Raw genomic sequence first — 13,192 nt, 5'->3', positions numbered from 1 at the left:
GAAGCTGTGTACTATATGGGACCCTTAATGACCAACTGCACCTCCGACACGTGTCGGCCCGGCATTTCACTGTCTTGGGGATCGGTCAACGTATGGGTTGTGCTTAACGCCTGCTTCACATCCGCCTCAGGTAGGCCCAGCATTGCACTATCTTCGGGATCTTTTTTTCTACACGTGGACACGGCATCGGGGAAAGTAAAAAAAAATACGCACATGGTATTCTTAGTAGTTAGTATATTCTGCCGAAAACAGAATGCGCAAAACAGGGGTCCTGTTCGATATAATGGCGAGGCCTTTACATTTGAACCATCCTTAATCTTTTGGTGCTGCGCTTCCTTTGGCTGAGATACGGTACTCCATTCTTCGGCATAGTACAAGGGTATGTCTTCTTCATTCTTTATTTCATTGTACCGTTGTTTAAAGCGTCGTTAACGATAGTGAAATCTTAGTTGTGTATCTTTTTTCTAGCCACATTAATTTCGGCAATTGTCCAGAAAGAATTAGCAGAAAGCGTGGCATCTTTTCTTTTTGTTTTTTTATTTTCTTACAGAACACCGAAGTATGCAATGGTACCATTGGTGCCCCAGAAATTATGACTGTGTGTACAGATAACGATCTTATTATTGGCTTCATGCGAAGTAGCATTTTTGTTTCACTGTTTTTTCCATCTGCATGCAATTACTACACGCAACTAACTTTCGAAATCTACCAATCATGGCTTTCTGATCTACTTACTTGAACTAAGCAAACCATTTTCATGCAGTTAACTAACAATTAAACAACGAATATTACGTTGATTGTTCTCCTTTTTTTTAATGAACATTCAACTTGCGACTCACTGCATGATGTACTGAGAAACTTTCGAGCCACCACTCATTGTTAGTGGTGGGAAGTGCATGTTCCTTGTGCGTACGATTTTCGCCTGAATACCTGTTTGCAGTTTAGAGGCGAAGTCTATATATGAAATTATTATATAATGTACTCCACAATCATGTGTTCACAGTCATATACCATGGAGGCCTGGGTCAGAACGTACTAAGAATGGTGAAAAGAATGCAGGTGCCACTAGGTACAAAGACTTCTCCTTTTTTTAGTTACACACAGGAACGTGTTCTGTCGCAACTTCTTTAGAAGAACAGATTTTTTATATGCCATGGCATTCACACTGCTTCAAATGTAAGCAACCAGAAATAATAGATCACGTTTTCCGTCATTGCGGGCAAGGAGTTTGCTTCTAGGACGTTTTACAGAACACAATAAAGAAAGGTTTTACTTAAGATTCTCAGAGCGTGAGTGCGTATTTAGCAATGGATAATAACCTTGTAACTCCCTCTGGCCTTATAATGATCATTGGCCTGTATTGTATATGGCGCACCTATACTGTTGGATTCTACAGCGGTCCAGATAAAAGAACAGCTTGAATGTATTTTCGTGAGCTTATCGTATTTCTATAGTTGTAATTAAAACTCAGGTTGGAAACTCAGGTTGGTCAGGTTGGTCAGGTTGGAACTTCTAGCAAGCTTAAAATATATTTTCCTCACTATGAGAACCGCAATGTCACTAGAGGCTTTAGGCAGTTCCTTTCTGTTGTGTCTATTATGTTCTCTTCATTGTACATATTTTGATTTGTGCATATTTTTTGTTTATTAGTGTACAGCTTTCTGAGTTGCTGAAATCCAGCACTAAAGAAAGAAGAAAGCGTCCGTGGCGCAATGGTTCGATTTGAGTTTCTGTGCTTGAGGTCTTGGGTCCTAATCCAGGCCGTCGGAGATCCATATATACATATATATATATATATATATATATATATATATATATATATATGTTGCATCACGATAACCAATGGTTACAGTAGCATATACTCACATACCCAATAGCACATATTGGGCCACATTTTTAAGGTGAATTATGTGCGGGATCGGCCCATGAAAAAAACTAGAAATAGTAAGTACCCAACACGCAAAAGGGGGGCTGACTCACTAAGAAAGGCATTGTCTTGAAAAGAAATTGTGACTGTTTGCAAAGGGACACCCTGACGGCCAGCGTACGTTACGTATATTATCCTTTATTCACGGAAACATTAAAGGACCGCATAAAATAAAATAAAATTAGGCTAGCAATTGTATTCTGAATCGGACGCCTAGCCCAGCGACTTCAAGAAAGAAAAAATGCAAGGTGAAAGCGTGGAGGGAAACACAGCCCGGTACATCCATGGTAACTTATTGCAAGGTATACACACACAAAAAAAAAATTGCAGCCGGAGAAATACCGTATTCGCTCTTCACTGCTTTGAATGATATTTATTGAAAAAAGCATTTACAAACTTGTTGTCATTTATATTTCGAGTAAATACGATGAAGTTCAGTTTGATGTTAATGTTACGCGCATGTTACTAACCTTGTCTCATCACCAAACCGCTTGCTGGGTTTCTTGACGCGTCACCTCCTTCATGCTCCTAAGCATGTCATATTGCTTGCGTACAAGATAATCATTCGGCCCATACTAGAGCCCAAATAGGAAATATGAATCTCATCACAAACGTATCGCGTCAATGGATTTGAAAGTGTTCAAAATCGTGCCGCACGTTTCCTTCATTGCTCCAATTCACTTGACACCAGTGTTTCAGTCTTGAAAACGCAATCTTACTTACAACCACTTTCTTTTCCTCGCCGAATAACCACACTATCTCTTGATCTTTCTCCTAGTTCTTTCAATCATCATCATCATCATAATCATCATCATCATCATCAGCCTATTTTTAGGTACGTTGCTGAACGAAGGCCTCTCCCTGCGATCTCCAATTACTCCTGCCCTGCGGCAACTGATTCCAACCTTCCGCCTGCTAATTTCCTAATTTCATCACCCCACCTAGTTTTCTGCCGACCCCCACTGCACTTCCCTTCTCTTGGCAACCATCCTGTAATTCTAACGGTGCACCGGTTACCTCTCTACGCATTACATAGCCTGCCCAGCTCCATTCGTTTCGCTTAATTTTAATTCGAATATAGGCTGTCCCCGTTTGTTCTCTGATCCACACCACTCTATTCCTGTCTCGTTAACGTTACGTCGAACATTCTTCGTTCCATCGCTCTTTGCGCGGTCCTTAATTTGTTCTCTAGCTTCTTTGTCAACCTCTAAGTTTCTGTTCCATATGTTAGCACTGGTAGAACGCACTGATTCTACATCTTTCTTTTCAATGATAGTGGTGATGATCTCGCAATGTTTATTCTGTAAATTTTCTTCTGATCATCAGGGCCCCCAGTGAGTTATTGACCTAGGTAAACGTACTCCTCCAGAGACTCTAGAGGCTGACTGGTGATCTTGAATAATTGTGCCATTGCCAGGCTATGGAACATTATCTGTGTCTTCTGCATATTAATCTTCAACCCGGCCGCCCATACAATTTCTCTGTTTAGCTCCTCAGCTCAGTCATTTGTTGCGATTTGTCCCCAGTGTTTCTGAAAAGGACAATGTCATCTGCAAACGGAAGGTTGCTCTATTTGCCCTTGATCCTCACTCCTAAGCCTTCCCAGTTTAACAGCTTGACTACTTCTTTCAAAACATGCAGTGAATATATATAGCATTGTTCAGATTACGTCTGTTTGCCCTGACCCCTTTCTTTATAGGTATATTTCTACTTTTCTTGTGAAGAATCATGGTAGCTGTGGAATCTTTGCATATATTTTCCAAGATGTTCACGTATGCCTCCTGTGCTCCTTGATTACGTAGTGCCACAATGAATGCTGGTACCTCTCTCTACTGAATCACGTTTCTTTTAATAATCTATGAAATCCATATAGGGAGGTCGATCGTACTCTCTAGATTTTTTATTCCTCGCTTAATAACGCACCTGACATGATGCTACCCACAAACATATCTCACCGCACCGGTCTCAAACTGCAAGTTTACTGCCCGTGCGCGCCCCAACTGTTCCTCGCTCAACATCCTTCTTCCTCGTGCTGCCAAAGATTGTTACAACCTTCTTCACAATATCGTCGACATTACTCGTCCATTATCGTTTACTGAAAACATGTCTAAGCATCTCTCAAACTGACAGCACGTGGTAATAAGATTGCTTTGCTTATGCATTTCCATCCTTTGGTAACACCCCTTTTGGGGGGTTTTCAAGGGGAAAGAATGAAAAATATGGAAAATATAATGTACCCTAGGCAGGCTGCAAGCCTAGGGTTCGTTGGCGCCTCCGGAGAAATTCAATGTTCATGATGTCCAGGTATGTTCCCCAATTCTTCGCACAAGATTTTTCAGGTATGATAATTTTTGTTGCTTTGTTCCTGAGAGAACATGTCGTTCTTGCGTTTCCGTGACACGACCTCGTAAAATCATGGCCTGCATACAGTATCAACGTCTTTACTGTTTCACGCCAGTATCACGAAGTCTAGGCCAGGGAAACTTATCATACAGATGTGTGTTTGACTACACATAGGATCTCTGAGCCGTGATGATTTGAATGTTGCATGGTAATCGCAAAGACCTACTTAAAATTTCAAAAAAAATTTATCACGGATAGAGAGAGAGATATGTAGAATACAGAGGAAGGCAGGGAGGTTAACCAGAGGTCGTTCCGGTTGGCTACCCTGCACGGGGGGGAATGGTTAAGGGGATAAAAAGAGAAAGAGAGTGGAAGGGGGAAATAGAGAGAAAGCGAGACGAGCACTAGCAAAGCGTGTACGCTTTAGAGCGGTATAGTGGGCGGCGTTCTTAAAGTCTATCGTTAAGCCCCATAGACCGCAGGAACCTTAATAACGCGAGAAGGATTTCAACGCGGATGTTCTTTCACAGCACTGACCTAAAGCTTTCAGTTCTGATAGTGGACGATTGTCCAACTGGTCCAGTACTCTGCACATCACTTGTCTCTGGGCACTATATTGCGGGAAGACACAAATAATGTGTGTGAGCGTCTCTTCGCTGTTGCACGTGTCGCACGTGGGGCTGTTGGCCATTCCAATAAGGAAAGTATATGAGTTCGTAAAGGCAACGCCTAGCCACAGACGGTACAGCATGGTCTGTACACGTCGTGGTAACCCAGGCGGGAGGTGCATCCGTATATCCGGAGACAACGAACGCAAACGACTCATCGTGAAAACGTTCGAGTCCCACAGGGGCAACGTACAATCACGGGACATCAATCGCAGCCCAGCCGCAGCGTCTGTTCGCGAAAGCGGAATGAAGACTCGTTGACCACTTTCATGCGCAGATCGGGCGGCTAAAGTACTACAGCATGGCATGCTCTGTTCTGCTCTTCTAGAACCATTTAAAAAATGCCATCACCTAAGAGTTATTGTCCTCTGACAGTTCATTATTATGCAAATTATTCTAATCACGTACTTTCCCGAGCTCACATGACATATTGTAAGAATTTCGGCTAACACTGCACGCATCATTTTTTTTAAATTCACGAAGTATCCAGTCTTCCGGGCTCCGACATTAGAGTGCTTAGCTGAGATTGCTTGATAATTTTTAGTGATTTCTTATAGGAGGACGCAACACCCGCCGTTGTTGCTCAGTGGCTTTGGTGTTGCACTGCTAGTCGAGGGATCAAACGGCAGCCGCATTTCTGTGAGGGTGAAGCGCAAAAACCCGTTTATTTAGATTTAGGTGCACGTTAAGGAACCCCGGGTGGTTATAATTAACCCGGAGTTCCCCACTACGGCGTACCTCATAATCAGATCATGGCTTTGGCACGTAAAACCCCATAATTTAAGAAAAGGACGCATCAAAAGTATAAATTTCTCCAAGCAATGCCTCTACGCGCTATATTTAAAATTCATGGGGAAAAAAGCTATCCTGTTTGTCACACCTAGCCAAAGTGCCCATATACAACGTACGACAGAACCTTACGTCGAAATCTCCCGGAGCCGAACAATTTTCTAGGCAACGATCCTGATAGTGAGTCGTTAAATTTCGTTTTACAGAAAGGTAGAGAAGAATCCAAAAAAATAATAATTTATTGGCAGATCATTAAAACAAAGAGTTACTACATATGGCACGAACAATAACTTCATCGGAAAGGAGTCTGGTACCCGTAATACGGCGCAAATCCATGTCTGCACACCTGTCATGCAGGAAAGCACTCGAGATCCATGTTTTTGAGTCATCAGAGTAAAGAAGAATTTGCTACCATGTCCATCTAGCATCACTGTTACAAACCTTTGTTTGAATGTACTTGTGCGTCACGGTCGTCAGTGTCGGCAGAGAAATACCTGAACCTAACGTACTGTTACTTCACGGCATGAGAAGGCATCTTTCAGGTCTACATCCGTGCCTTAGTTGATGTCGTCACAGCGTAACTTAGGATTCAGAGAGTAGGAAGAACTCTGAAATCATCAGTGCAGCACTGCAGGTGTGGCTTTCTACATAGATTAAAAAGACGGTTGCACTCCACATAAATTATACGCAATTCTCACGGCTTTAACGCTTATATAAAGCGGTCTACGAAAGTTTGCGTGCTTCTAACTCATGACTTATTGCTTCGAACATGACACGTGAGTATTCACCAAGCAGTTTTCGGACCGAAGCTTGTGTTTCCCGTTACACATCCAAGCCCATTGACATGATACCTATCTTCACGAACTTTAAGCTCGGTGAGCTCGTTTACCAGCAATAAACGTCCACACTCAGCGTAAGTGTTAAGCTATCAAAGACGAAGAAACTATATCATCATACATAATGTATAATATACATTATATTGTGAATAATAATACATAATATTTTGTCGTTCGATTATGCCTGCATTCGGTATTTTCTTAACTGCTGCTATTAGCGTCATTTATAGTGCTGAATTAGGTATGAGTATTTTACAACACCAATCACTTCTAACAATTTGTCTAAAAAATATAGGACACATTTCTGCGTCCTTTTAACGGAATCTTTGAAGTTTACACTATTACCATCGGCATCCCGCGGAACTATGAATGGTGGTTTGCTCGCGACATGTGGTGAGGCATCCTTTTTGTTGCACCTTTATTTGCATCCAGAAATGAACTACAAGCGTTTACCTTTCAAAATCTATCATGTTCTCGCGATCAATTTAGTTGAACAAAACAGCCATTTCTGGGCTTCTGACTAATAAGTAATAACTGATCGCCGTATGGAACGATTAATTATTACCCTTGATTTTATTCAGGTTTTTAAGGAATTCCTTTATAGCCACTGAGCACAGTCTTTAATGTCGCCGACCCTTCTAAGGCTGCTGGCGTCATATATAAAACAACATAAATTAAATTCTTGGGAACATACGCTGCAAAATCACCATGTGATTATGAAACACGTGGTCGGGAGCGACTCCAGAATAATTTTAACCGCTTGGGAGATCTTTAACGTACACCCAGTTCACGGTTCACGACCGTTCTTACATTTCCCCTTCATTGTTCAAAACAAGAGACCTTATGAGTTGCGGAAATTATGAAATTGCCTTTCGGTGATTTTTATTTTTTATTTTACCCATCTTCAATCATAGATTTCCAGCCAACAGCTAATGACCTGCAAGAACTTGACTACCTTTCAGTTGTGTTACCCCAGGTTCACGCTGAAAGGAAAGCACGCCTAAATACATATATCGTTAGTAAAGCGGCGTCCGGCAGTGAGATTATGAAGTAAGACGACAGACAAACACAAGAGAATAAAAATGATATGGCGATGATAACAGCCGAGGACATGACGACGACGAAGTAATGACCGCAAAAAAAAAAAACTTAGTAAGTGGGTGTAGTGGGGTTCCAACATGTCATTGAACACTCCCAAGATGCCCATCCGAGAGTTAGCGTATGCGTGGAGACACTCAACTCCGAAGCATGGCAAGTAGTGTGGTGTGAATATATTCAGTGCATTATTCTAGACATTGTATTACCAATCTCCTGCCCCATATAATGATTCATTGACTCCAATGGGGGCGACGTTGGTTTTATATTTAGTGGCGTAGATGATTCGCTTTCCTACTTCAACTCTCAACTGTGCCACAAGTCCTTAACTGCCCAACCAAATCGTCGTCCCAAAGTTATAGAGATATAAATGCTCGATTATGTCTCACAGTGGTTCTTAACTCCATATATCAGAGAATATCAAGTTCCGCCCAGCACATCCAAAAACCACTTGAAAATGTTTGAGCACCACTACCACCATTTTTTTTTTGATGAAGGACAGAAGATTTCAGGGCTTAAATGAACAAGTTTTATTATTTATTTAAATAACATTACGGACGCTTTGCCAGACGCGCAAAACACAATATATGACGGCGACATGAGAAGGCCAATAAGAAAAATACTGTAGGATGTCAAGCAATGTTGAGCCCATAATGTTCTTCACCAAGCGCCGTCCCTGCTATACGGAAGTAAGAAAAATAAGACAACTTTATACAAGCTAACTTGTGGTTTTTAGCCAAATGACAGGGCTTTCAACCGTGCAGGCCCACACCACCAACGCCGACTCCCGAAGCCTTTCCGTATGACGATTGTCCAAAGCCCGACTGGTGCCCAGCTGCTCCATTCTTGAAACCGGATGAGCCCTGCTTGTGGCCAGATCCGAACGCCTTGCTGTCGCTGGCTGAGAATCCAGAGCTGTGGCTGTAGCCCTGCTTGTTGTTGAACGCGTTCACCCTGCTCTGAGAAGCACCACTGGCGAAACTTCCCGATCCCTGGTTGTGACCGGACGCTCCCCCCTGAAATCCGGCCTGGTGTGCTCCGGCCGAAGAACCATACCCTGACTGGAAACCACCACCGACGCCTCCGCCAAGGCCGGTGCCGACAACAGCTGGGCTGCCAACAACTCCAGTTCCCAAGGCTCCCGCTCCAGCGGTTCCAGGTCCCACGAGCGCCGGCCCAGAGAGCCCAGCGCCTCCAAGGCTGGCTCCTGTAAAACCAACACCGCCAAGACCAGCGCCTCCAAGGCTGGCTCCTGTAAAACCAAGACCGCCAAGACCAGCGCCTCCAAGACCAGCGCCTCCAAGACCGGCTCCGCCGAGACTACCTCCCGTAAGATCAGCTCCCCCGTAACTAGCCCCAGTCAGGCCGACGCCGCCGAGTCCAGCTCCTCCGAGACCACTGCCAATCACGCCAGGAACCGCCCCCGCGAGACCAGGTCCCCCGTAACTGCCGCCGCCCACTCCAACTCCACTGAGTCCGGCTCCTCCGAGACCAGTGCCTGCGATGCTGGAACCCACTCCGGCACCGTAGCCACCACCGACACCTCCAAGCCCGTCTCCTGGCCCCAGGATGCCTCCACGGGCTTCAACGTCTTTCTTCTCGTCTTTCTTGCTCTCCTTGCTCTTTGCAGCATCCTTGGCAAACGCAGAGCAGGCTAGGAGAGCGACGACAACACCGGTGGCGAAGAACTGCAGTTGCACATGTAAAGGGTGTTATTAGAGACTCCCGTTTTACGTATTTTATGCCATTAGCTATGAGATTAGGCTATCAACCGATATAAGTCAAGCCTAGTAGGTGAAAAATTTGGGCTGTTGCGCTGTTGCGAATGCGGTATACGCAAAGCTGTGTTTGCACATGGTACACATAGATTAACAGTATTTAATGATCAGTTAAAGCGTTACTCCTGAGTTTGATAAAGGTTATTATGAATGCGCCGTTTTGTGAATTGAATTTGACTTGGAAAACTCAGCATGGTCGAGAACAGCTAAAGATATTTTAAAGAATAAAAGAGATACTTTCGTTTCTTTAATGGCAATGCCATCATTCCATATTTGGTAAGCAAAATGTTTGGTCTGAGGAGGCTACCACATATTCATATCTGTGGCATAAATCTAGTTCTGCAAGTAAAAGCTTCATTGGTCCTTTGTAAATATCAAGGGCACAAGGGGAACACTTAGAATCTTCATTTCATAAATGTTTAAGACGATTTGATACGGAACATGGGGACTAAAAGTTAGCAGAAAAAAAAATTTAATAAAGTATTTTTATGTAGCCTGCATGCACATAAAGATTACAACTTTTCCAGCTATCCAAAAAATATTAACTGGTATCTCTTCATTACTCATTTCTTTTTGAGAACCACGTTGACCACTTACCTTCATTGTTGCAGACGTCTTGTTTGAGTTCAAACAGCTTTGAATTTAACTATGTTTGGCTTCAGAATCTTTCTTTGGTGTCGACTGATGACCAGAGATGAACTCATTGGCCTTTTATACCCCTTCTGTGGCTGGTTCGTGGAGAACAAGAAAGCTTAACAAAACAAAACAAGAAATGAAGTGGTCAGAAGTTTTAGAAGTAGATGTACATATCAGTTGCGTTTCCACCAAGCAACAAACAAACCGCTAGCGCATAAAAAATTACCGCTCGCTGCTGTTCCATGAAGTGAGCCAGCAATTCCTTCAAGCTTATCGCGCTTGTGGAGTCGATTTCAATCCGGCGCAGGGCTGTTTCCCTTTTGCCAAGTAACTTAGAATGACGTCAGGGTGACCTTGGCCTCTAAAGTGCGTACGCTAGCGAAGGTGCCCATACACTGCTGATGTACCGTGCCGATCGCTGCAATTGCAACGACTTCCTGCTTCTTAGCATCCGTTGACATCGCTCTCGTTCTTTTAACAAAGACCCTTTCCACAATTATGCTTCGGAGCTGTAAGAATTCATTACGAACTTCAGGCCTACGGCTTCCCTCGGTGCCAATGCTGATTTTAGTATAACTAAACATTTCGTTTTGCGCATGGACTAATAGGAATTAAGACCATCATAGGATGAATTATTTGATCATTTGATCATAATTTAGTTCCATAATGTTGCCCGCCACTCAAACAAAATTTGAAACGATGTGAATGGAAGTCCAAGGAGCTGTGGAAAAAGTAATATTGTTACATCAAAAATCTTTACACCGAATTCTCTCTCTCTCACACACACACACACACACACACACACACACACACGCGCGCGCGCGCGCGCACGCAAGCACGCAAGCACGCACGCACGCACGCACGCACGCACGCACACACACACACACACACACGCACACGCACGCACGCACGCACGCACGCAGGCACGCACACCAGTCTTGTGTTGTTTGCACGTTGTTTGCCATGTTGTCTGCAGCGACCACGTTGTTTGCAAGCGAGCATTTCACGTGCATTTTCTCGGTCAATTTTTTGTGAAATGCAGAGTGTAATAAAACTATTACCGAAGGGGCCTGAAACAACTTTATGATTTGAGCATTGAGTTCAATTTATTCGTTATAGTAGCTTCACCCATTATCGTGGTGTAATGACATTCTGGGTTGCTTGTTAGTGTATTTATTTTTATACATTTCTGTGATTGCACTCGTGCGTTTGTGTGACGACTGCTTCAGAATATCAGACAAGGGATTACTGTACGGGTGGACTAGATAATCAGCGCGATAATCATCAACATATTCATTAATTCACAGCACTTGTATATTTGTCTCTTTATTTATTCACTTTTGTGGTCATGATATGTTTGCCGAAAGGGCCTGCAGAAATATGAATTCAACATGTTCCGTGATATACATTGCTGTTTCATGTAACAGTTTTTTGTGCTACAACTTGCACAGTGAGAAAACATTGAATAAAGGAATGGAGCATTTCGTTGACCTTCACTTAAATTGTGGGGCTGAATGTCCCGAAAGCTAGGGAGATAGAAGAAAGGAAAGGTCGGCATTTATTAAACAGACGCACGTCCGATTTGCTACCCTACAGTGAAGGAAGTGAATACCATAAGAACGAAAAGAGAGAAGGCAGGAGAACAGACAGAGAGTAGTAGCTGAGCGTACGCGCGAACCTGTGCAGTAAGTCTATGTATATCGTCCAGTGACGTGTCGACTTGAGGTTTTGCGCGAATTCATCTGATCGTTTTCCGTGTCAGTAACGCGAACGGCCATGTTTAGAGGATCTTCCAATGCAAAGCGCAGTGCAAGCACTGGATGCAGGGCGCCCAACACTTGCAAGGCAGTTTGCTGCTGACGGGGTCTATACAACGTCGTAAAAACCACGCGAAGAGCATAAACCGCTGACTGCAGCATGACCACGACCTGCCGCGGTCTTGAAACTGCACAGTGAGTCACGAGGATCGCTGCAGCGGATGGCTCTAGATTAATTTTCACCAGCTGAGATTCTTTCACGTGCGCTTAAAGCACGGAACGCGAGCGCACTTGTTGCACTCCGCGCCAGTCGGAATGCAGCGGCCGCCACGACCGGAGATCAACTCCGTGACTTCGTGCTCAGCAGGGAAACGCAATAGCCACTGAGCTGCCACGGGAGGTTTCTCATTGGTTTTAAGTACGTAACTCTTGAAAATGGTGCGAGGTACAATTTAGTGGCAGGACCTTATACTTTAAGTACTGGGTAACTTCAACTTGGTAACTGCAACATACCCCTTAAAGCTTTTTGTTAACGTTGCAGCGCGTAGCATCGCGTTACTGTGTGAATTTTTCTGTGTTTTTTTCTTCTATCTCCTTTTATTCCCTTTACCCCTTTCCCTAACACAGGGTAGCCAGCCGATACTTACACTGGCTAACCTCCCTGTATTTCCTCCCCTTCTCTCTCTCTCTCTCTCTCTCTCTCTCTCTCTCTCTCTCTCTCTCGTGGTATCGGCGATTATCGCGTAAATTCTCAGCTTTTCCTTGCTATGAGGCGTTGTCAGTAAAGCATGTTGTTTTTTTCTTAAATTACTATTTACTTTTTAATAATGTGAGACTAATATGGTGTACTATTTCGCGTTGGCCGTAGGGGCTTGCTTATGGAGAATACCCGCCGTGGTTGCTTAGCGACTTTGGCGTTACGCTGCTAAGCACGAGGCCGCGGGATCAAATCCCGGTCGCGGCGGCCCCATTCCTAGGGGGGGGAGGGGGGGCGAAATGCAAAAAGGCCCGTGTTCCGTGCATTGCGTGCAAGTTAAACAACCCCAGGCATACGAAATTCAGCCGGAGTCCTCCACTACGGCGTACATCACAGTCATATCGTAGCTTTGACACATAAAGCCGCATAATTTAATTTTGATTGAATAATAAACTTTAAGCAACGTATCATTACTTTCACTCAGCGGACGAACATCTGTATCAGCGATGGGTGTTTGTCAAATGCGCTGTCGAGCGAAGGAATTGAGGGGGAAATGAAGACAACACAGTTTGGGGGGGGGGGGGGGGCAGCATATGGTTACGTACAGATCAAGGTTTGTATTCACAAAACCTCTTACGCTAGAATTGTACTAAAAGCAAATTTCAG

General features: G+C 43.9%; 1 protein-coding gene across 1 annotated transcript; it reads right to left on the bottom strand.

Annotated features, from left to right (window-relative positions):
* Positions 1–8,175: 8,175 nt before the first annotated feature.
* On the bottom strand, positions 8,176–10,135 carry LOC126547645 (uncharacterized). The gene is made up of 2 exons (XM_050195561.2): positions 10,034–10,135; positions 8,176–9,346 (listed from the first exon to the last, which is right to left on the bottom strand). The coding sequence occupies exons 1-2, from the start codon at positions 10,037–10,039 to the stop codon at positions 8,411–8,413; spliced, it is 942 nt and encodes a 313-aa protein (XP_050051518.1). The 5' UTR covers positions 10,040–10,135; the 3' UTR covers positions 8,176–8,410.
* Between the last annotated feature and the right edge of the window lie 3,057 nt (positions 10,136–13,192).

Source organism: Dermacentor andersoni, chromosome 1 (assembly GCF_023375885.2).
Source record: "Dermacentor andersoni chromosome 1, qqDerAnde1_hic_scaffold, whole genome shotgun sequence".
Classification (NCBI taxonomy): domain Eukaryota; kingdom Metazoa; phylum Arthropoda; class Arachnida; order Ixodida; family Ixodidae; genus Dermacentor; species Dermacentor andersoni.
Note: the sequence above shows the minus strand (reverse complement) of the source record. Positions and strands in the feature narration are given on the sequence as shown.